The sequence below is a fragment of the Schistocerca cancellata genome, chromosome 4 (genome assembly GCF_023864275.1).
Source record: "Schistocerca cancellata isolate TAMUIC-IGC-003103 chromosome 4, iqSchCanc2.1, whole genome shotgun sequence".
Classification (NCBI taxonomy): Eukaryota; Metazoa; Arthropoda; class Insecta; order Orthoptera; family Acrididae; genus Schistocerca; species Schistocerca cancellata.
Window position 1 is genome coordinate 524,214,990 of NC_064629.1, and position 26,519 is coordinate 524,241,508.

At 44.0% G+C, this 26,519-nt stretch overlaps 1 protein-coding gene across 2 annotated transcripts in view; it reads right to left on the reverse strand.

The window, feature by feature from the left end:
- The window catches only part of LOC126183447 (elongation of very long chain fatty acids protein AAEL008004-like), a 261,743-nt gene that overhangs the window by 26,382 nt on the left and 208,842 nt on the right, over nt 1-26,519 (reverse strand). For both annotated transcript variants that reach the window (XM_049925439.1, XM_049925440.1), the window contains exons 4-5: nt 26,084-26,164; nt 10,736-10,792 (exon numbers count right to left, since the gene is read on the reverse strand). In XM_049925439.1, the coding sequence (XP_049781396.1) occupies nt 10,736-10,792; nt 26,084-26,164 (138 nt within the window). The remainder of the gene's footprint in view (nt 1-10,735; nt 10,793-26,083; nt 26,165-26,519) is intronic.

Sequence of the window (26,519 nt, forward strand, 5' to 3'; positions counted from 1 at the left end):
TGAGACACAGAATGACCACTGTTCATTAAATGCGCAATTTTTTGACTTTTGAAAATTTTACCGTTTCCATTTGCGTGCATGCAACGTGTTGTATAATGTTCTCTGTCCATATCATCTATTGCAAGGAAGTCCTGGCCAATTTTTCTGTGTATATTATTTGCTTTCTTTATTTCTTCATCTTGTAGGAATGCCCACAACTACTTGATGTTTATGTAGACCACACAGTGTCTCATGTATGAATGGGTTCATTTGAGTTCATTTCGGTAGGTGTCATTTGATCCTGCCATTAACAAAATGCGCAGAGTTCCTGGATCATTGAAGGAGCAGTTTTTTACTACTTCGCCCATGGGGGCTCCTGGTTTTACATAACTCGTAGCTTTAACGTTTTGCTTATGCTTTCCAGTTTCGCCAACTTTTCCACCATGGCTGTCTGCATATATTGTTCTCACAACTATTTTGTAGGATATTTTTGCACTTCTTTTTGATTTCACGATGTTTTGGCTTACTTTCATCTTGCAATAATTTTCTTTATATGTTACTAGTCCACACTACTATCAGTTTGTAGAAGAACTTTTTTTTGTCTGAATTTTCATTTATCTCTTTTTCTACTGCTCATGCACACTTTGTATTTGGAATCTGTCAATAGACGGGATCTTTACAATGTGTCTTCTCTGTAGGCTTCAAGTTTACCAAGGCTCAGTTTGGATGTTCTTGCCGTTTCCTTAGATATGGTGAGGACGGATTCTTTTAATCTTTCGGCTTCTGCGTTTAGATTTCGGTTTTACTTCACCATCGTGTCATATTTGTCTTTTACGCTCTTTATCTAATTGAGTAGGCCTAACTATGGAAAAAGTTCATTTTTGTCAGACTTTAGGCTTAATTATTTTCCATAAAAATGTAGCCAGAACCATATTTCTTAGCTTGGACTAGCGTCAGCACAACTGTAATGGTATACCACTTTGCATTTTATACATATCACACCTTTTGCGACTTGTTTGCTACAATAGCACTTGTCAAGATTATTATTTCTGTCCCTTTTTTGTTCGATCACAATACGATGTGGTTGCTGCACACACAATCTCTTGATTGTAATTTTTTGTTTCACTACATACAAAAAAATACACTTCCTAACACACCGATTTGTTGATATTATTTATCACTTCTTTTTACTAATTTAATTATATTCACCGCATTTTCACGTTAAGTATTTGTGGAACAAATCAAGTAGCCAAGCACAATGTTTCACCGTTTCAACATTCGTTTCTTCCGCTATATGTGATGCAGGGTACACTTAAGATCACATAAATACTGTATATTACACAATAGTGTAATCAGAGGTTTTTAATTCAAGAATATTGTTTGAAAGTCTTTATTACGCAAATTTTTCACAGGGTCGGAACTGGAACTTTTTTACGGCTACTTACAAGTCGCCTTTCGTCTTCTAAAATATTAAGAATACTTCATATCCCCCACCCCCTTAGTTTGGCATCCACTCTTACAAAATATTGTATGGGTGCTTTTGGTACCTAGAATGATGGAACAAGGCATGCCATTACCCGATTTGCCACAAACTTCACTCAGTGGAAGAGGAGTAAAGCTAAGCGAACACGTGTCTCTGCTTATCCATAGATACTCGACCATTTCTGGGAGGACGACAATCAAAGTTTTCAATGTATGTCTTTAAGGGAGTGGTCAGCTCAGTCTTAGTCGAGTGGCAGCAGTGGCAACGAAAGGACGTGCGGCAGCGCTCATCGTCCACCGCCACGACCGTCGTGTGTTGCAGTCTCGTGTGAGATTCATGATTTCGTGTTTGTCTTAACAACGTTCTGCAGGTAACATGTGGAACTTAAATAGAACAGGTTGTAGTCAGTGCATCAACGATCGGAACTCTCCGCATCCTTCTGCCTTAGATATTCACAAATGGGTGCGTGAGAAACTTAAGTTTGCTCACGAAGATATCATGAGGTTTCAATTGGATTTTATATTGGACTCTCTCTTTATAAGACGGAAAACTTCGGAGTTATGTGAAAGAATTGTAACTTCCACTGGTGGTAATCGAGAATTTAAACATTTTTATAGCTGATTAGTGACGTGGAACTTGTATATGCTGGCTATGGGATCCGCAATGTACTCATATTCAATATGCCGTTCGAATTTTCGAGTGACGATGTGTCACGATGGCTACATCCCTGTGGAACCATTCTTAGCGCCACTGCACTGTGTTCATCTTAAGAATGAACCTGATGTAAACCTTACACTATGTATTCTACGTTTGCTGGAACCTCACTGGATTTTGTTTTACGTGGAGCGTAAAGCTGTCTTTGGTATAGTTAAGTACAATAAGAAACATACGTATCACGCACGCTATGCTTTACGCGCACATCGGCTTAACGATGGTACAGGGCAACAGCTTTACCAGCACATTTAAATTGGATAGCACTGGCCAGCCAAGAGGTGCTGCTAACCTGCAGTGATGTGAACAGTTGCAATTAAGACGTAAATAGAGACGAGGAGAGAAACAATATACCTGTAAATGTCATTTAATTTTCAAAGACAATGAAATAATGTACGACAAAACTCGGGCAATACGCTTCTTAGGAAACTAGACGGAAAACCCAACACGCTGTCATTCTCAGCTAACATAGTATTGTAATTAAAACAAGTGTGATGAAAATTCCTAAATCAAGCACAGGGTAGTTTTTCTGAGTGATCTATGTGTGACATAAAAGCTTACTGCAGGGATTTCACCTTATAGTTAAATATTGGAGGCACTGGAGGTACTATGTACTGTTAGTCGTCTGGTAATCTCAGAACTCCTATATCCGAATCCGAGTTCTGGAACTGTCATCTGCTACGTTCATAACGAGGCGATCAACAACTGAGTCAACGAAGTTACCCAAGCGCCACATTTTCTCCCCTTCTTTTGTGACATACTGTTACGCATTTCGCCAGTGACGTGTGGCAAAGCCTACTGCATTCGTCCCAGTACGCCTGCAGGCTTAAATATCTTGTTATTTCTCGCGATTTGTCACTTAACTTGGCTCCAGATCAATTCTGTTACGCTCATACTGCAATGATACGGAAGCAACTGCAAACATGCGGCATTTGTATGGTGTGCTCGATGCCGTGAAAAGTATTGTTTTCCATGTATCTACGACGCATACCACTCTGGCTCATGTGCAACCACACCTACAGTATAAAACAATGTACATAGCCCAAATTAATGAGTATTTGATTTTCGTTTTTATTCCAAAAATTTAATTGTGTAATGTTTCCTTAACTTAAGCAATCTCTATTAACAATCTTTTACAAAATATCGAGAATTAAGAGTTTATATTTGCAGTGAAAACTGGAATTCTGCGTGCAGTATGTTATGAGAAACAAGAAAACGTGCATTTTTCATAAAACGTGATGATTAAGTATGTGTTAATTAGCATATTTTTAATGAATTTCATATTATCATGTACGTATACGAACTGAACATAACAAAAGCCGGATACAGCGAAACTGGAACCAGTGACCTACTTATTACCCACTACCAATCTCCAACGCTACCGATCATTTTTCTTTTTTTGAAATCTCATTTTGTTCGTTATTGGTCGTTGCATTTGTTCGAGGCGGACGTCATCTGATACCCGTTCAAGTTCATCGTTGATGCAGTTACTCTTTTAATACGGAGGGGAGGTAGCTTTCTGACCGAACACGCCGAGCCCATGCCGGCGTATATCCGTAAGTACTTTATATTTAGAAAAAACAGTTCTAGAAAAACTTCAAAGCCGATTGTCTTTCTGATCTAGTGGAAAACTTATTTCTCACTGTCTTTTAACAGTGTTTCGCACGCGTGTTCCACTACGAAACGGAAAGCAATGTCAGCCATTTTCACAGTACGTATTAACAGCGCGACAATCAGAGCACAACCAGTGTTTACCTAGACTGCGACCTTACACGATTTTTTAAATGAAAACTACATAGCTAATGTACGGTTAAGAAAAACGTTAATGGCTACATTAGAATATCTTAAAATTTCAGTTACAGTGACAAAGTAAAAATATATCTAATACACAAGTTTGACCTATTTCCAAGAGCGTAACGACACCAGCATATGTGTGCTACGGCTGTTGACCAATCATCGCGGTTGTGTTTGTTTACATCGGTTTTATTCTTACGGTGAGCAAAGTACAGTGAAAAGTTGTCGTCTGCTTTCACTTGTCAAGTTGACAGCGGTGTTAGTAATGTTTGTATTGACTACAAGAAGCATATACCGTCGTATCTGTCCGTTGGTGGCACAGGGACATTCATATCGTACAGAGGACAGCCCCCCCCCCCCCCCCCCCCAGGTCTTCTTTTTTCAGGTCGACTATGGACTTGCAGTCAACTGCAGAAAGTGTAGGCCGGCGTAATATCCCGGCGAAGCTAGCCAGCCGCTGCCCCAACAGATAAACAGCCAGGCTGCCGCGCTCTCGCGCAACGTTTTGGCTGACACTGTCGGCACAACTGCTGACGCGAAACCCACTGCTGTCGTTCAGCAACCCGAGGCGCACTTCCCCTTACCGAGGACCACACTCGTGAATCGGAGGGAGCTATAGTGACAGAGGAGACGCCCTCACACGACGTGGAAGGCATGGTTGACACCCCATGCCCTACTGCAGACACCCTCTATGCAAAAACGGTTACAGTGTAATTCCGACTGGAAGTAATGACGGTGCCGTCTTTACCTCTGCGATCTCTACTCAGTGGTCCGACGACGAAATGGAACCCAAACAGCGACGTAACAAGGGCTACAATAGCAAAGGGAAGGGAGACAACTTACATCTGGCATCCGAAAAAAAAAAACCGTTGTCGCGTATCCTGGGGCGCAGAAGACAACTGTCACGTAGTGCTAAACGCCATCCAAGAACAGTTCCGATAGGCGGATAGCGTCACACTGGAAGCCCCATTCACGATCGATCAAACTGAGAAAGCAGTCTTCGACGCTGCCAAGCAAAAGTCGCCAGGGCCTAATGGCCACGTAGCAGAATTCTACAAATGCTGTTGGGACTTGCTCAAAGAGTCTCTTCAAGCTGTTGCTAACGACCTGTGGCGAGGCGTAACAGTACCCGACACTCTGAAAGAAGTGATAGTACGAGGGTTCGAGGGTTGCCCAAAAAGTAATGCACCACATTTTTTTTCCTAGCCGAAAGCAATGCTACGAATGCGAAACGTTACGTATGTGTTATTTGACGTCTCCTGAGCGAGCGCGCCAAGTTTCAGTCACTTCCGACAGATAGCGTAGCTGCAGGACAGTTTCAAAATGGCGTTTGTAGGGATGCACGTTACAAGCAACGTGCCGTCATTGAATTGCTCACTGCAGAGAAAGAAACTGTGGGGAATATTCACAAAAGTTTGTGACAAGTCTGTGGAGCATCTGCTGTCGATAGAAGTACAGAAAGTTGCTGCGCACGGAGGGTGAGGTCATCAGAAGGCGGTTCGGTGGAGCTCCAGATTTGCAGCGGCCGGGGAGACCATCCACGGCTGTCACTCCTGACACACCTCACCTAGCCCCCTCGGACTTCCACTTGTTTGGGCTATTAAAGGATGCCATTCGTGGAAGACATTTTGAGGACGATGAGGAGGTGATTCACACAGTGAAACACTGGCTCCGCCACAAGGACAAGAATTGGTACCGACAGGGCGTACATGCCCATGTTTTGCGTTGGAGGAAGCCCATAGAACGGGAGGAGATTACGTGTCAAATTGGGTGTGTATATAAAACACCAGTCTTTCGTGTGTGTAATTCCCATTGTGTTCAATAAGGAATTGTCGAAGAGAAACTGGGGTGCATTATATTTCTGCACAACCCTCGTAGTTCTCCCGAAATCTGGTCGGAGCGCGCATGTGTGCAGCTTGCGGCCAGTCACGTTACTTAATGCAGATTTCAAAATCGTTACACCCGCGACCAAGATTCGCATGGAATCACTCTGCGAGCAGACTTTAGACAGCTACTAACATTGGGCCATCTCCCGTAGAAGCATTCTTACTGCAGCATATGGACTACGGGACGTGATACGTTCCGCTGCAGCTGCTAGAACTAATGGAGCAGTTATATTATTAGACTTTTCGAAAGCGTTTGATCCTGTGAGCCATGAGTTTTTAATTGAAACACTAAAGACGATGGGATATGGCAATCTTATTACAACAGTCCTCCACAGTATGTTGTTAAATGCTTCCTCTGGGATTTTAATCAATGGTCACATCACAAAATCTCTCCGCATTGGTCGATCTGTCCGCCAAGGATGCCCACTGTGCATACTCTGTATGTCATAGGCACTGAAGCCCTACTACGTCTCATTACAAACAGAATTAGATGACTAGTGGTTCAGAACACGCGGAACTGCTGCACAGCATACACAGACGACGTATCTGTTGAGTTTTCCCAACAAGTTATGGCCTCCCTGGAAGGCGTATTGAACATCTACATGAAGGCGTCTGGCGCTCAGATCAATAGCAGGAAGACGACCATATTTCTCCTCAGTGTCGGCTTTGGCGAAATTCCTGAGCCGCGTGGTTTGAGGCGCCATGTAACGGACTGCGCCGCCCTTACCATCGGAGGTTGGATAAAAAGCATAAAGTACATGTAACAAAAAAGTTTTGGCTGGCGAGGATGATGTGTCAGCCGGCACGGTAGCTCAGCGTGTTCGGTCAGAGAGCCGGTTGGCCTCTGTAATAAAAAAAACTGAGTGGAAGGATCAACCACCGCACTTGAACTAGATGTCTTGCGACGTCCGCAACGACCAAACACAACGATCAATAACGAACAAAATGATGAAAAAAAAAGAAAAAAAGAGGTTCTAATCCTCCCTCCGGCATGGGTGTGTCTTTTGTTCTTAGCATAAATTACACTACTGGCCATTAAAATTGCTACACCACGAAGATGACGTGCTACAGACGCGAAATTTAACCGACAGAAAGAAGATGCTGTGATATGCAAATGATTAGCTTTTCAGAGCATTCACACAACGTTGGCGCCGGTGGCGACACCTACAACGTGCTGGCATGAGGAAAGTTTCCAACCGATTTCTCATACACAAACAGTAGTTGACCGGCGTTGCCTGGTGAAACGTTGTTTTGATGCCTCGTGTAAGGAGGAGAAATGCGTACCATCACGTTTACGACTTTGATAAAGGTCGGATTGTAGCCTATTGCGATTCCGTTTTATCGTATCGCGACATTGCTGCTCGCGTTGGTCCAGATCCAATGACTGTTAGCAGAATATGGAATCGGTGGGTTCAGGAGGGTAATACGGAACGCCGTTCTGGATCCCAACGGCCTCGTATCACTAGCACTCGAGATGACAGGCATCTTATCCGCATGGCTGTAACGGATCGTGCAGCCAAGTCTCGATCCCTGAGTCAACAGATGGGGACGTTTGCAAGACAACAACCATCTGCACCAACAGTTCGATGACGTTTGCAGCAGCATGGACTAACAGCTCGGAGACCATAGCTGCGGTTACCCTTGACGCTGCATTACAGACAGGAGCGCCTGCGATGGTGTACTCAACGACCAACCTGGGTGCACGAATGGCCAAACGTCATTTTTTCGGATGAATCCAGGTTCTGTTTACAGCATCATGATGGTCGCATCCGTGTTTGGCGACATCGCGGTGAACGCACATTGGAAGCGTGTATTCGTTATCGCCATACTGGCGTATCACCCGGCGTGATGGTATGGGGTGCCATTGTTTACACGTCTCGGTCACCTCTTGTTCGCATTGACGACACTCTGAACAATGGACGCTACATTTCATGTGTGTTACGACCCGTGGCTCTACCCTTCATTCGATCCCTGCGAAACCCTACATTTCAGCAGGATAATGCACGACCGCATGTAGCAGGTCCTGTACGGGGCTTTCTAAACACAGAAAATGTTCGACTGCTGCCCTGGCCAGCACATTCTCCAGATCTCTCACCTACTGAAAACGTCTGGTCAATGGTGACCGAGCAACTGGCTCATCACAATACGCCAGTCACTACTCTTGATGAACTGTGGTATCGTGTTGAACCTGCATGGGCAGCTGTACCTGTACACGCTATCTAAGCTCTGTTTGACTCAATGCGCAGGCGTATCAGGGCTGTTATTACGGCCAGAGGTGGTTGTTCTGGTTACTGATTTCTCAGGATCTATGCACCCAAATTGCGTGAAAATGTAATCACATGTCATTTCTAGCATAATATATTTGTCCAATGAATACCCGTTTATCATCTGCATTTCTTCTTGGTGTAGCAATTTTAATGGCCAGTAGTGTAGTTTAAGGAGTGTGTAAGTCTTGGGACCGATGACCACAGCAGTTTTTCTCATTAGGAATTCACACACGTTCGAACATTTGAAATTCCTGAAGTAACATGGGCCGAGCAACAGACCTCGCTCCGTTCTCTGGGCATCTACTGGGAGCCACACCTGGCTGCATGATAACTAAGAACTGGGCGGACCTCCTGAGCCGCATCAAGGCCACACTGACTTCGCACTCAGATAGACACCCGAACCTCCTGCATAAGGCGCAAACAAATCATGTATCCGTCGCAAGCAAAATGTACTACATGGCCGAAGTACTTCCGGTCTCTGAATCTTTGGCAGCGAGAATTCAGCCGGCATTCAGCTGGTTTTTACTGCTTGGCAAATCTATAAAGTACAGTTCGTGGCACTCATCGTGCCTCCCTCACGGGGCCGCCTTGGGTTCATCAGCGTCCGACACAAATGTGCTGCGCTCCTGATCACCCGAATGGGAAAAGAAATGCAGCGTCAGGGCGCATGCCTTCTTTGCAACGAGCCTAGCGCCATCGATACAACTCCCGTTGATTCCTCCGGAACACCAACATATTCAGAAAGATTTTCTTGAATTTAGTTATATGTGCGCCAGTATCCCAAACACCTCACAGCTCCTTAACAAGACAAAATACAGATCATGACAAAGACCGCACGTGGGAACCCCATTGAAGAAACGGATCCATTGGCGGGGCTGGACCGTACTGTGGCGAAATATTCACCAGCCATTCCTGCCTGCACGGATTCGCTCACGGTGGTATCTGATTGTCAGTCACAAAATCCCTACCACCGACAAACTGCACCGAATCCACCTCAGTGCAACAGACACCTGCCACAAATCCGGAAACTTTGACCCGCTCGCGCATAAATTTGTTTGCTGAGCAGCACAGGACAAACGGAACTTTCTCAGCCAGCGACAAGCCGTTATTGAAACGACGAACGCACGCTATCTCAATGCTCGTGAACTGATGCGGACTGACCGCGAGCAATACACAATTACTAAACGAAATGCGGCACTATGGATGATCGGACATAAAGCCCAGATGCTACGTTCTCCGAATATTTGTCCTACACTGAAGGAGAATATTTTTAGATTCCGCAGTATGGCAGCCTTCGGAAAACATCTGACAACATGCTGCAACCATGATCAGGCGATTCCCACAAGTGCTCTTCATTACTCCAGTTAATAGGTAATCGACACAATGTGACAGCATATTCTAGAGAAGACTCCCTTACAACGCTGTAGCTGTTTTATGTAAGTGATAGAGGTGTAAAGGTGTGTGAGTAGCAATAGAAATACGCGATTGACCTTCAATGGTTTAGAAAATGAACCTACAGCAACAGAAGACTGTCTTTTTTTAATTAGAAGAAAAATTTCTTTTAATGCAGATGCAGTTACTTTTCTCCATAACGTCCAGAACAAAGGATTTTTTTCAGGTGAGAAGAAATACATTTTATTCAATCAAGATTAATACGTGCTTAAATTTAGTTCGCCGTTTATCTTTATTGCTTAATGAAGTCGGAAGAGCGACGAAAAAAATTACCTAAGAAATGAAAAACGCAACAAAAATGGTGACAGTGGTTAGCGTCGTAGCCTCTCACTTTTGCACTCTGTGTTCGAAACCCGATATTATTTTATTTTATTTTTTTCATGCACCTAACCATGTCTACAGAAGACTACTATACGAATGTTTCTTATCAAGCTAGGGGATACAAGGGCGTTTTATTAATTGTAAAATTAGAACTTGGGTTGACTATAAGAGTCATCCATTTAGTTTATATTATATGTGTGTGCATGGTACTTTCAGGGTTACAATCATCTTAAAAACTGAAATTCTTATATTTCATTCTTATATTAATTCTTATATTTTATTCTTAAGGGAGATTCAGTGTATTCTCTTGTATGATATATATCTTAGAAACATTCGAAACATAGAAATTTCGAACACCACGAGAATCGCGCAAAGGCAGGTTTGCCATAGCGACATTTTGTTGAATGAATCTCACTTGAGAAATAAACGTCGTTAACATTGCTGAAGATTTCACGCAATAACAATAATTTTGCGACATATTTGCTAAAAGGCATACACAGTACATCGATAATTTTGACCGCTGTTTTCTCAGAAACTGTGGTGTACCTACGGATAAGACGAGACTAGTGTTCGCTTATTATGAGTTCTCTTCCATTGAGTGAAGTTTCTGGGAGATCGGGTTATGGCACTTAACGCGTTCTTCTCGTAGCTCAGGTCATAATTTGCTCGAGTATGTCGGTTGTCGCAATACATTAAAAATTTTTCTGAATCATGCGATGTTTAAAACCTTAGAAGTAGCTGAGTATAATGTGAGTCAATGTTTTCTTCAGATCAAAACCCTTCATATGCACAAATCACTTTTACGTGAAGTAATTTGTGTGGTCTATGCGAGTGACACTTACTGTATCAAGGAGTTCTGTCAGTTTTGCCAGGAAATAAATGTAAACACCACGTGCAACCTGTAACAGAGAAAACAAGTACTAATTATGTGCACAAAATATACGTAATAATAGAGATGATACTAAAGAAGACTGTCAACTTACACATCTGATATGGTAGAATTCTGTTGATTTTGGGGATTCATTATTTTTGTGCATATGTCAATGCTATAGCTGCAGAAGCTGAACAGTACTGAAGATTTTGGATACACGTAAGTATAGAGCTCTTTAACAATATTTATTGGCATTTCAAAAGTAAAATAAAAAGAAAAATATGTAGGTGCGGGGAGGGTAGGAAGGTAACCACCCTTCAGCCAAGTTTTTTAATAGGATAAAAATTTAATATTATAAAATATAAAATTTTTGAATGCAAACTCTCCTTTAAATTTTAAAACAAATCAGTTATGAGTAGATGATTTAAATGTGAATTCATTAATTTCCTTTTGTTCCTCATCCACACAGTAGGGTAATAACCAAGCTTTTAAGAAAGATGAATACTCAACTGTTTGTCTGCTACTTGATTATCATGCACGTGTAAAAAATGTTCTAGAAGTATAAGGAGTTACAATAAAGGCTGCAGGATTGCAATTGTAGTGAGCAGTTTGGGATGAAGGCGCGAATAATGTGTCAAGTAGTGAATCAAGCAGGCAACCATGCCGCGGAGAGGCACTCGGGCATCCTACAGCCAGTTGAGCGAGTATGAAAAGTTTCAAATTGTAGCCTTCCGAGTGGTGGGAAGGTCCTTTCGGAAAACTGCTGCACAATTAGGACGTGCTGCGTCAGTTGTGCAAAGATGCTGGTGTCAGTGGTCACGCGGACATTCTTACACTCGTAGACGAGGTTATGTACGTCCACGTAACACAGACCCCCGCCAGGATTGTCGTGTTGTAAGGGGAGCCTGGCAGATCGTACAGCTACCACAGAACAGCTTAAAATACTTGTGAGCACAGACGTGTCAACGAGAACTGTTGCAAACCGCTTATTAGCAGTGGGATTGCGGGCACCCACACCTCTAGTCCGTCTTCCACTCACGTGACAGATTCCATGCGCACAGCTCGACTGGCTCCGTCAGAGGATCACTTGGGATATGGAATGGCGCGCCGTGGTCTTCAGCGATAAAAGCAGATTCTGCCTGCAACCAAATGATGGTCGTTTGTGCATATGACGTAGATCTCGTGAAGGCTGTCTTGAGTGCATTCATCCAAGACACACTGGCTGCTCTTCAGGCCTTATGGTCTGGGCTGCGATAAACTACAACTCTCGTTCACTTTCGGTGTTTCTTGAGGGATGATAACCGGCGCTCGTTACGTGCAGAAGGCTGTTAGAGCCGTTGTTTTGTAGTTATTGCGAGACGATAGGTGATGTGTTGTTCCAACACGACAGTGTTCACCCACACACTGACCGTCAAACTCAGCGTGCTCTGCAAGACGGGCAGTAATTTACCTGACCAGCATTATATCCTCACTTGCTTCGAATCGAGCACGTGTGGGATATAATGGGACAAGAAGTGACTCGTCATCCTACGACTCTTACGTAACTACGTGAATAGGTCGAACAGGCGTGGCAAAACGTATCCCAGGACAGTATTCGCCATCTGTACGATCGTCTGGATGTCAGTGTCTGGACGTTCATTACCGCCTGTGGGGGCTACACAACATCCTAATATGGGTGTTTCAGCATGGGTTGATGCCTCGTACCACAGAACCGCTTGTGCTATTGATCTGTAAATGGAATCATTTCATGTCCTCCATATGCAATTTTACGAAATTAAATTTTTAGTGAAATGGAAACCTCTAAAACGGTGTATTAATTTTTTTCCGACAGTGTACATCGTATAACAAGGAAACGTTGTTATCAAAAATTTCTTGACTGATTTACTTCAAATTTTTACTTGATACTGTAACAACAGTATAGGTGGACACAGGCAACATATTTCTTAAATATACAAGAGTTATCAATATGTATATAAAATCTGTACTGCTATATAAACACAAGTACTTTTTTAACGTTGTTACCAAAAACCTCGAAAAGTTCTTGACCGATTTACTTCAAATGACTACACGATGCTCTAATAAACGTCCAGGCGAAAATAAGCTACATATATCTTTAATATACATGGTATATAAAGATAGATATAATGTAAAAAGGGGAAACGTTGTAAGAAAAATCTCGAAATGTTTTTGACCTATTTACTTGAAATTTTTACACGGTACCGGTACTCTAATAAACATTCGGAAGGACATAGGCTAAATATTATTTTAAACGACAATGTACACGTTTTATGTTAAAACAGACTGCAAGAAAGAAAATGCTTTGCTGTGCTGTGAGAATGTGGAAATTTCGTTTTCTTTCTTTCAGTCATTTTTAATTACAACAGCAGCACATTTAAACCACTAGATAAATTGTTTCGCCCATGTATATTATTTTTCCTCAGATAAATTGTTTCGCTCATGTATATTATTTTTCCTCGTATACAATTTTACGATTAGAATACTACCACGAACACGAGCGTCAGCAGCACTAAATTACTTGGGGTGAACGAGGGGGGGGGGGCACTCAATAGATAAGGTATTGGTCACAAGGGGATCCAAATGGGAGATTTCTTTGAAAAAAGCGGAAGAAAATTAGGACCTGAAACCACTTTCTGGAGCTTTCTGAATGCCTCAGACAATATACACTCCTGGAAATTGAAATAAGAACACCGTGAATTCATTGTCCCAGGAAGGAGAAACTTTATTGACACATTCCTGGGGTCAGATACATCACATGATCACACTGACAGAACCACAGGCACATAGACACAGGCAACAGAGCATGCACAATGTCGGCACTAGTACAGTGTATATCCACCTTTCGCAGCAATGCAGGCTGCTATTCTCCCATGGAGACGATCGTAGAGATGCTGGATGTAGTCCTGTGGAACGGCTTGCCATGCCATTTCCACCTGGCGCCTCAGTTGGACCAGCGTTCGTGCTGGACGTGCAGACCGCGTGAGACGACGCTTCATCCAGTCCCAAACATGCTCAATGGGGGACAGATCCGGAGATCTTGCTGGCCAGGGTAGTTGACTTACACCTTCTAGAGCACGTTGGGTGGCACGGGATACATGCGGACGTGCATTGCCCTGTTGGAACAGCAAGTTCCCTTGCCGGTCTAGGAATGGTAGAACGATGGGTTCGATGACGGTTTGGATGTACCGTGCACTATTCAGTGTCCCCTCGACGATCACCAGTGATGTACGGCCAGTGTAGGAGATCACTCCCCACACCATGATGCCGGGTGTTGGCCCTGTGTGCCTCGGTCGTATGCAGTCCTGATTGTGGCGCTCACCTGCACGGCGCCAAACACGCATACGACCATTATTGGCACCAAGGCAGAAGCCACTCTCATCGCTGAAGACGACACGTCTCCATTCGTCCCTCCATTCACGCCTGTCGCGACACCACTGGAGGCGGGCTGCACGATGTTGGGGCGTTAGCGGAAGACGGCCTAACGGTGTGCGGGACCGTAGCCCAGCTTCATGGAGACGGTTGCGAATGGTCCTCGCCGATACCCCAGGAGCAACAGTGTCCCTAATTTGCTGGGAAGTGGCGGTGCGGTCCCCTACGGCACTGCGTAGGATCCTACGGTCTTGGCGTGCATCCGTGCGTCGCTGCGGTCCGGTCCCAGGTCGACGGGCACGTGCACCTTCCGCCGACCACTGGCGACAACATCGATGTACTGTGGAGACCTCACGCCCCACGTGTTGAGCAATTCGGCGGTACGTCCACCCGGCCTCCCGCATGCCCACTATACGCCCTCGCTCAAAGTCCGTCAACTGCACTTACGGTTCACGTCCACGCTGTCGCGGCATGCTACCAGTGTTAAAGACTGCGATGGAGCTCCATATGCCACGGCAAACTGGCTGACACTGACGGCGGCGGTGCACAAATGCTGCGCAGCTAGCGCCATTCGACGGCCAACACCGCGGTTCCTGGTGTGTCCGCTGTGCCGTGCGTGTGATCATTGCTTGTACAGCCCTCTCACAGTGTCCGGAGCAAGTATGGTGGGTCTGACACACCGGTGTCAATGTGTTCTTTTTTCCATTTCCAGGAGTGTATTTCGATGACAATCAAAACTCCTAAAGCATGAAAATTGAAGCCTGGATTAAAACGTATTTTGCGGTTACCAAGTATAAAAAGTTGTGTAATATTAACATTTAAATTTATCGTCAGTGTGTGTATAATCTTTATGTATTAAGTCTTAAACAGCTCTGGAAATTATTTCAAATTGAATAATTTTCAAACTAAATTAAAGTTTGGAAGGTAGGAGACGAGATACTGGCAGAAGTAGAGCTGTGAGTACCGGGCATGAGTCGTGCTTCGGTAGCTCAGATGGTATAGCACCTGCCCGCGAAAGACAAAGGTCCCGAGTTCGAGTCTCGGTCGAGCACACAGTTTTAATGTGCCAGGAAGTTTCAATCTAAATTATGCTTGATTTTTATTGGAAATGTAAATAATAGCCAATTACACACACGATTTTGTTTAGTTAATTTTTCAAACAATAAAAATACATTGAAAAATACAAACGGAAAGCTGGGAATAAAAATGTAAGTAGTTAAAAAGTCAGAAGCGATAATTGAGTTCGGTGTCAGGACCAAAGGTAAAATAATCTTGCGAAGTTCGTCTTATAACGATCTACTACATTTCTCCTCTTGTCAAAATTGAATCTAAATATTCTAGCAACATTTCTCAAATCAAGTTGATCCAACAGCAACTTATGCACACTACAAACTGCTACGTGATTGATCCTCTGCTTTGTGGTTATTGAACGAAAATAGTCGTCCTGAAGCAGTAAGACTCTGAGTGATTGTCACATGGCGTTTGGTTGCTAGCCATCTGCCTCCTGGCCACCCCTCCTACAACATTAAAGCAAAACCGAGCTGATTCGTACTTATCTACTCCCCTCTATTATAACTTGTAGTCGTATCAGCACAAATCATTACAACTTTGAATACTGTAATGTTAATGAATAAAATAAGCGGATTTTATATACTGGCAAGTTAGTAAATCGTGAAAACCATTAATTCTTACTGCACAACAATTTTAGTATGTGTGACTAGATTAGCTTGGATATATCCGTTCAGCATGGAAATTCTGAACACCATCAGCAGCACGTGAACGCAGCTTTGCCACAGCGACATTTTGTCTAATGAATCTCACTCGAGAAATATACTTCGTTGACATTGCTGAACATTTCAAGCGTTGGTAGCAATTTCGTGGCAAACTGCACACAACGGCTCACTTTACCGAACAGTGAGCTCGCAATTGATTACGAATCCAGTGGGAGCCGGAGAATGGATGTGAGGATCGTGGTAGCGTTAGAGGCATGAAAGTAGATATAGCATACAGTAGCTAATACAGGGGCATACGAAATGATACCATGATTGACTTATGCAGAATGGATTACAATTGATTATTATAATTAGGGCTAGTAATGGACTTCACTAGCTGATAAGAAGTATCCGGACACTCGTATGTAATGCGGAATTGACCGCCATATGTCACTAGAGGCGAGCCCGCCAATATACACTACTGGCCATTAAAATTTCTACACCACGAAGATGACGTGCTACAGACGCGAAATTTAACCGACAGTAAGATGATGCTGTGATATGCAAATGATTGACTTTTCAGACCATTCACACAAGGTTGGCGCCGGTGGCGACACCTACAACGTGCTGACATGACGAAAGTTTCCAACCGATTACGCATACACAAACAGCAGTTGACCGGCGTTGCCTGGTGAAACGTCGTTGTGATGCCTCGTGTAAGGAGGAGTAATGCGTACCATCACGTTTCCGACTTTGATAAAGGTCGGATTGTAGACTATCGCGATGCTGCTCGCGTTGGTCGAGATCCAATGACTGTTAGAAGAAAATGGAGTCGGTGGGTTCAGGAGGGTAATACGGCACGCCGTGCTGGATCCCAACGGCCTCGTATCAATAGCAGTCGAGATGACAGGCATCTTATCCGCATGGCTGTATCGGATCGTGCAGCCACGTCTCGATCCCTGAGTCAACACATGGGGACCTCTGCAAGACAACAACCATCTGCACGAACAGTTCGACGACGTTTGCAGCAGCATGGACTATCAGCTCGGAGACCATGGCTGCGGTTACCCTTGACGCTGCATCACAGACAGGAGCGCCTGCGATGGTGTACTCAACGACGAACCTGGGTGCACGAATTGCAAAACGTAATTTTTTCAGATGAATCCAGGTTCTGTTTACAGCATCATGATGGTCGCATCCGTGTTTGGCCACATCGCGCTGAACGCTCATTGGAAGCGTGTATTCGTCATCGCCATACTGGCGTATCACCCGGCGTGATGGTATGGGGTGCCATTGGTTACACGTCTCGGTCACCTCTTGTTCGCATTGACGGCACTTTGAACAGTGGACGTTAAATTTCAGATGATACCATGATTGACTTATGCAGAATGGATTACAATTGATTATTATAATTAGCGCTGGTAATGGACTTACACTAGCTGATAAGAAGTATCCGGACAGTCGTACGTAATGCGGAATTGACCGTCATATGTCACTAGAGGCGAGCCCGCCAATATACACTACTGGCCATTAAAATTTCTACAACACGAAGATGACGTGCTACAGACGAGAAATTTTACCGACAGGAAGATGATGCTGTGATATGCAAATGATTGACTTTTCAGACCATTCACACAAGGTTGGCGCCGGTGGCGACACCTACAACGTGCTGACATGACGAAAGTTTCCAACCGATTACGCATACACAAACAGCAGTTGACCGGCGTTGCCTGGTGAAACGTCGTTGTGATGCCTCGTGTAAGGAGGAGTAATGCGTACCATCACGTTTCCGACTTTGATAAAGGTCGGATTGTAGACTATCGCGATGCTGCTCGCGTTGGTCGAGATCCAATGACTGTTACAAGAAAATGGAATCGGTGGGTTCGGGAGGGTAATACGGCACGCCGTGCTGGATCCCAACGGCCTCGTATCAATAGCAGTCGAGATGACAGGCATCTTATCCGCATGGCTGTATCGGATCGTGCAGCCACGTCTCGATCCCTGAGTCAACACATGGGGACCTATGCAAGACAACAACCATCTGCACGAACAGTTCGACGACGTTTGCAGCAGCATGGACTATCAGCTCGGAGACCATGGCTGCGGTTACCCTTGACGCTGCATCACAGACAGGAGCGCCTGCGATGGTGTACTCAACGACGAACCTGGGTGCACGAATTGCAAAACGTAATTTTTTCAGATGAATCCAGGTTCTGTTTACAGCATCATGATGGTCGCATCCGTGTTTGGCGACATCGCGCTGAACGCACATTGGAAGCGTGTATTCGTCATCGCCATACTGGCGTATCACCCGGCGTGATGGTATGGGGTGCCATTGTTTACACGTCTCGGTAACCTCTTGTTCGCATTGACGGCACTTTGAACAGTGGACGTTACATTTCAGATGTGTTACGACCCGTGGCTCTACCCTTCATTTGATCCCTGCGTAACCCTACATTTCAGCAGGATAATGCACGACCGCATGTAGCAGGTCCTGTACGGGCCTTTCTGGATAGAGAAAATGTTCGACTGCTGCCCTGGCCAGCACATTCTACAGATCTCTCACCTAATGAAAACGTCTGGTCAATGGTGGCCGAGCAACTGGCTCGTCACAATACGCCAGCCACTACTCTTGATGAACTGTGGTATCGTGTTGAAGCTGCATGGGTAGCTGTACCTGTACACCCCATCCAAGCTCTGTTTGACTCAATGCCCAGGCGTATTAAGGCCGTTATTACGGCCAGAGGTGGTTGTTCTGGGTACTGATTTCTCAGGATCTACGCACCCAAATTGCGTGTAAATGTAATCACATGTCATTTCTAATATTATGTATTTGTCCAATGAATACTCGTTTATCATCTGCATTTCTTCTTGGTGTAGCAATTTTAATGGCCAGAAGCGTAAAAGGAGGCAGGGAGTACTGTGTTGTCAATAGAGAAGCTGTAACAGGGTAGGTCAGGAGAGCTTAGTGACTCAGATCGTGGACTAGTCACTGGACGTCACCTGAGTAATAAATATGTCATGGACAATTCAACCCTTCTAAAGCAGTCCAAGTCCAGTATCAGTAACGTGACAGTGAAGTGGAAGTGCGAAAGAACAACCACAGCTAAATCAACACCAGGCAGACCTTATGTACTGAAGGACAGGGACTGTCGAACACTGTGGATGGCAGTTCTAAAAAATCGTGTGAAATCAATGGATGGGGTCATTCGTGAGTTCAAAACTTCGATCGCAGTCCAGCTTGCACAATGACTAAGCAAACAAAATTAAAAAGGTCGGGGTACAATGTTCGAGCAGCTCGTCTTGTGCAACACATTTCTTTTATAATGTAAAGCGATACTTAAGATGCTGTAAACTGTGACGCCATTGGGCTCTGGATGACTGGAAACGAAGCATTTGGAGTGATGAACCATGCTATACTGAGTAGCCAACCGACGGAAGGGTTTGGGTTTGGCGAATACCTGGAGAACGTTAGCTACCATCACGTGCAGTGCCAACAGTGAAACGCGGAGGAGGCAGTGTTATGTTACCGGGGTGTTTTCATGATTAGGGTGTGGTCCGCTTATTGCGCTTTAGAAAACACTAAATGCTGAAGGATATGAGCACATTTAATAGCTGCGTGTAGTGTGTACAGTAGAGGAACAATTCGGAGACGACGATTGCATCAGTATGACAATGCATCTGTGAGGCAATGGTTTGTGGATAGTAACGTTCATAAAATGATTAAATGTTTCCCTGAGACATTTAAGTCTCTTTTTATTGTCTACGATAGTGATCGAAGCAGACGAAATGAATTAAAATTTGTGCCGCTGCCGGGACTCGAACCCGGGTCTTCTTGCTTGCTAGGAAGAAACGGTTACCATTAATGGTTCGAGTCTCGGCCGCAGCACAAATTTTAATTAATTTTGTCTGCTTCGATCATTATCGTTCATAAAATGGACTGGCCTGTCATGAATCCTGACCTGAACCCAGCTGGGATGAGCTATAACTTCGTCTTCACTCCATACCCCAGCGTCCAACATCACCACATTTTATCGTACCTTGAGGAAGAATGGTCTACGATTCCTTCACAGACATTCAGACACGTCACTGGAAGTGTCCACGTCTGATTTAGAGACGTCATAAAGGTGTAGGGTGGACACACCCCATATGAATGTCCACTAGTAGGTGCCAGGATGCTTTTGATCAGACAGGGCACGTATACGAAAAAAATAGAATTGAGATTTCAACAATGCAGAAAAAAATAGAATTGAGATTTCAACAGTGCAGTAGTGGAAACGTCGTATCTTTGTCTGGCTAATGCGCTTAATCACATCCATATTGGTTAGGGTACGCGGTCATTATCAGAAGATAATAATAACAATAGACGTGAGTTCAGATACTAATTAAACAGACTGATTTCTAATAACTAATTATATTGTTACGACAGTTTACTAGTAGAGAACTTAAAGTGTGGTAAATCGTCTTTGCATTTGAAGGGGAAGAACACTGCAACAATCCACAGTGAGTTGGTGGAAGTGTACAGCAACAACGCGTCGTCATATGAGACAGATGGTGCAGACACGTGCAGTGTGGTCAAAAAAGTCTGAATGACGAAGAACGAAATGGCAGTCCGTCTCCCTGTGAATAACCGGGGATTTTAAGAGAAGTCGAGTCCCTGGTGCTCGACGAGTGGAGTGTTCCAATCGAGGCAATACTGAAAAAAGTGAAAATGGGCCATGGACCTGTTCTCAATGTTTTACACATCTTTTTGAACCCGACGAAGGTCGCCTACTGTCGGGTACCATGAGTACTCGCAACCATTCAGAAAGCCTTCTGAGCCGTCGCAGTAGTGGAAATGTCATATTTCTGTCAGGCTAATGCACTTAATCACCGTGGACGAGTACTGGGTGTATCATAGTAATCCGGAGGCATCTGAGCAAGGAAAGCAGTGGATTCACTACAGCAGAAAAGGATGAAGGCCCGACCTTCATCGGACAAAATGTGATTCTGAGGGTTTTCTGGGCTGCCACGTGTGATGCTGACAGATTATGCCCATAAGGGGCAAACCGCCACAGGAGGACGCTACCGAAACGTAAAGAGATCACGGGAGGCTGTCAGGAAGTTGTTTGAGAGGGGCTCGTCCTGCACAGAACGCGGTCACGTTTTCAGCTTCTCTGGGCTTTAGAATTTCTCCTCGTCACATCAGTTCCTGACATGTCACCCAGCGACTTCCTTCTCTTTTCTCAGGAGGAGAAACTGTTTCGTGGCAGGCATTTCCAGAATGACGACGAGGTAATTTTCGAGGTGGAACAGCAGAAATATAGATTTCTAGAAGTATAAACTCCGGCAAATCGTCTGCTATTGGGAAAATATTTCCAATTTAAGGGTGAATAACACGATCACCTACTTTCATGATCGCAACGTGATGTTTTAGAGGTGGTAACTAAAGCATTATACAGTTTTTCTGGATTTTCATACATTACTGGGAACAGAGGAACGGGTTGGAATTTTTGAAAGTCTTCTACGATGGTGTTTTGGAAAGTAAGATCCGATGTCTTACAGAACATAAACCATCGCAATTTTTTTTCAAAAAACTTATTGTTTAATTCCTCACAAGTTTTCTAATTTTCTACATTTTTTCATATTTGTTTAAACATTTGTCACAACGTTCTACAAGATTTTATATCACTAAGTCATAGACGTATGCTACCAGTGATAACTAGTCTTTAACTGCTTCTTTCACCTTGTCATCTGTTTCAAAGAGCATTCCATCGAGAAACTCTTTTAGGTAGAGGAACAAGTGAAAATCACCTGGTCCTCACGAATATTTTTGCCCATAGCTTTGACTAAATCATCTGGGATCACTGATGGTCGGCTTGATCGCGGTTTATCATGGCAATTTTCCCGTCTGTCCTTGAAAGCTCTCACCCATTTACACACTTTGCTGTCACTTACCCCATTAGGGCTATACGCCTCACTTGTCTGACGGGGAATTTCCGCTGCTGCAACGTTCCTTGCCGGCCAGTGTGACCGAGCGGTTCTAGGCACTTCAGTTTGGAACTGCGCGACCGCTACGGTCGCAGGTTCGAATCCTGCCTCGGGCATGGATGTGTGTGATGTCTTAAGGTTAGTTAGGCTTAAGTAGTTCTAAGTTCTAGGGGACTGATGACCTCAGATGTTAAGTCCCATAGTGCTCAGAGCCATTTGCAACGTTCCTTGCTGTCAAAAACCGAATCACGTACTGTATTTGACAGTCAGCGGGCTGATCAGTTGTTTTAAATATTATGAACTGACAATGTAAACAGCACACTGCAACAATACCAATGTAACTTACGTCGTTTGACGAGTGAGAAATACCGGGAGTCGGTGCGCATGCGCGTTTCCTTGTTCGCGCGACGTTCGATTAGCTATAGCGATTCGGATCTTACTATCCGAACAACCCTCGTATAAGGTGCTCTGTAAGAGTACGAGATGCATGTTATGCGCGACAAATACAAATTTTTTCCTCATTATCAACAGAGATGACACTGAAAACCGCGTTACAAGACAAACTAACGAGCAGACATTGTTTAGGTTGAATTTGGGTAATATATCAGACCTGTACTCTAGCTAATACACCTGTAGAATCTTAAATCGGGATTTCCTAGGAGCAGGAATTTTGCGGCACGTGGTACGTAATGATCCTGACCTACTCAAGAGCAACAAAACAGTGAAGGTGCCGCGCGGGGTAGCCGTGCGGTCTGGGGCGCCTTGTCACTGTTCGCGCGGCTCACTCCGTCGGGGGTTCGAGTCCTCGCTCGGGCGTGTAAGTTTAAGTTAGATTAAGTAGTGCGTAACCTTAGGGACCGATGACCTCAGCAGTTTGGTCCCATAGTCCTTACCACAAATTTCCAATTTCCAATAAATTTTTCAAATTGCTCTGGTAACTATGGGACTTAACATCTGAGGTCATCAGTTCTCTAGAACTTAGAACTACTTAAATCTAACTAACCTAGGGACATCACACACATCCATGCCCGAGGCAGGATTCGAACGAAAACAGGACAGAGTGTATGGTAATGTCCAGTTCTAAGGCAATAAGAACACCACACGATCTGCACGTTTCTAATAAAGCTGTCAGCTGCTTCCGTTGTTTATGTCTTCTTAACCAGCGATAATAATGTGAGCCAATGTAATAGAAAAAGGATACAAGCAGGGAACAGAGCATATTATGCAAGTTTACAGGTATTCAAGAAACTCTAATTATAAGATCGACAAAGCTAAGAGTATACTATTCCCTTGTGCGACCAGTCGTTACATATGGGTCGGAAATGTGGACGAACGACAAAAGCAGATATGAACAACCTAAGGGCATTTGAAATGAAAATTCTGAGAAAAATTTATGGGCCCTTAAGAGAGGCGGAGGAGTGGACAATACGGTACAACTATGAAATTCAGGAGCTTATACAAGCAAAACATATAGTGAAATTCGTTAAATCTCAAAGAATACGTTGGTTAAGGCACATGGAGAGGATGCCTAATAGAGGATGCTCAAACGAATTATGAAAGGCAGATTGTATTCCACCAGAAGGAAGGGCCGACCAAGAGCTGATGGCTGGACAATGTGATGGCCGACCTTACCAAGATGGAGATGCGAAGATGGAAGGGAAAAGTAGAGAATGTTTGGAGGAAGATTGTTGAGGAGGCAAAGGCCCATCAAGGGCTATAGTGCCAAAGAAATACAAGAAGAAAAGCGCCATGTCACCGGGCCACAATTATTCGCGATTGGTTTTAAGAACAGTCTTGACAGTTTGAGCGAATGATTTGGCCACCCAGATCGTCAGACATGAATCCTATCCAACATTTATGGGACATAATCGAGATGTCAGTTCGTGCACAGAATCCTGCACCGGAAACGCATTCGCAATCATAGACGGCTATAGAGGCAACATGTCTCAGTATTTCTGTAGGGGACTTCCAACGACTTGTTGAATCCATACCACATCGGGCTGCAGCACAATGCCGGGCAAAAGGAGGTTTGACACGATATTAGGACATATCCCATAACTTCTGTCACCTCACTGTATATACAGTATATCAGGGCGAATGCCCTCCGCACTCGTTGCACGGTAAATAAATGAAATAACTGCCTCAACATTTGGTTGATATAAGAGTTTGTTACAGTGCAGATATCCAAATGAAAGACCTACGTACAAAAATCGCACCCTGCAGGAGTTAGACAGATCAGCAGTATCCCCCCTAACTTTCCGGAGACAACGTCTCGGGGATCATTGTGCATTCAGGGTACAGTGTATTCCGGTAATGACAAGTAAAGCAGTGTAGCATTATCACTTGGAAGATCTAGTAAAGTAAGTTCAAATGCGCATTAGAAAAGGTTCCTTTCTTTGCTTACTTTGGTTTCTTGGTTTCTTCGCTTCGCGAAGTTCGGCTATTGTGTCCTATACGTTAATTATTAACGTAGGTATTAATAATGAGCGTATCTAGAGTGTGACGTCCACTTCTTTCCTTGATGACGATGAAAGGGAGAAGGGTGAGGTTGAAACATAGCCTGTGCGTTGTCTATTTCTCACTCCATGCGGAGAAGGTTTGATATTTCAACCAGGACATTGCCGAGAAGTTTGTTGAGCAGGTGCTGTGCTGTAACACCTCTATTCCTTGTGCCGGGAAAATACTGGTGACGAAATTGGTTTCCATAGCCCGTATTCGAAACTGAATCACCGGAGCATGTATATTCGCGAAAGCGCACTTGGCGAAATGAACTATCAACTTTGTGTGGGAGTGCTAAAGCGACAGAATGAGATGGACACGTGAGGAAACTACTACATGTATTACATCTGAATATTCGGACACATCATCAGATACCGTACTTCTAACTGGCTTTTCCATGTCACAGCAATTTGTACGCTGAGTCTGTCAAACTTCTGACTGCGATTTCTAGTGTTTTTCCTGCTGATTTACCTATTCTCTGCGAATCACTAACATTTGCTCCAAAATATCCATCCACTTCTGAAAGAAATATCCTGTTGTGTATATACAGTGGAACACCTTATCGCCTTAAGGAGTAGCTAAATCAACTTCTATTGTAATCTTAGTAACTATTTTTCTCAATACAGTTTATTAAACTGTATTCATTAAGTTCTTCATATGTTCTCTTCAGTTCCTGATTTTCATCACCCTTCCCTTTTGAGTAATGACTGTATGATATCGCTGAAGAATGTCTAAACAATAACTTAAAAGAATGGGGTATTTTTCTGAAAGTGATATCTCATAGTGCTTTATTGTGAAAGAACCGTAGCCGCAAGTGGGGAGCTTAAAATAGCATTTATCATTCAGTATTATGCCTATTTTACGGGAAAACACTCTTAGGAATGACATTCACTTCTCATGCAAAATATCAAACGCTCACCAGAAAAGTCGGCGGTACGCTGAAGAATAACGAGTGACGTAAGTAAGCTCGACAAGAAGTATGTAATGTGGATAATTTGGGATCACACGGTCACGTAATGTCACTGACCCGTAAACGTAATATCCAAACATGTTTGACGTACATTCGACTGATGTCGGTGGACTGCCTACGAATCCCCACCCGCCATCCATATTTAGGGTTTCCGTGGTTTCTCTGAGCTAATGCTAGAACGGTTCCTTTGAGCAGAACACAAATGTATATCTTTCGTCCAGTCCTAACGCCGCGCGGGGTAGCCGTGCGGTCTTAGGCGTCTTGTCAGGGTTCGCGTGGCTTCCCCTGTCGGAGGGTCGAGTCCTCCCTCGGGCATGGGTGTGTGTGTTGTCCTTAGCGTAAGTTAGATTAAGTAGTGCATAAGCCTGGGGACTGATGACCTCAGTAGCTTGGTCCCATAGTTCTTATCACAAATTTCCAAATTTTCCAGTCCTAACATGTGCCCAAACTCTAAAGTCCTCGTCGTCGAGGGTTTCATTCCTTTGACGGTTAGTACGAATGATGCCATTTAAATTCTATGGAGTAATACTGGAGTGGCACGACATGACGTGAATTGTATTCTGTCACCCTATATATCCTGATCATAACTATAAGCACCTCCCACTACTTGAACACAGTTCTCACCCAATGAAAAATGGCACGTACGAGTATTCCCAGGTTTTTCACGCTGGCAGCATTTCATTGTGCTCAGGAGGAGACATCGACGAGACTCATTTCCCAAATGAACAATTATACTACAGTACATTTTTGAAGTTATCTATGCAATTGAATTTAAACTCACCCTGATGGCATCAGGATTGTTGGAGAAGTCCACTGGTTCACATCGCCAACTGTAATGTCGGAGCCACGCCCCATCTAGGCCCTGAAAACAGAAAGACAAGACAGTGTAGAACAATTCAGATTGTATATTCAGTGATATAGACTCTTATAAGTTTGAGTGTCCACCAGAGAAAATCTCCCTTGCTGGAGACCACAGCCGCAAACCAAGGGATATACGGGTCATCCACCTGTGTTGGGTGCTGCAATTATGCTGCCATAGTGTACTGCAGTGCAGTGGTCTACTGTAGCGGTGGAGTGGACTGCTTAATGCTACAGCAAAAATAAACGTTTCGCAGCTGGCTACACGATGGGAACCGAACCCTTGTCACAACATACCTATCTAGGAGAAGTATATATGTTCCCAGTTCGACCGGTAGCTTCATTCGATCACAGCTGTG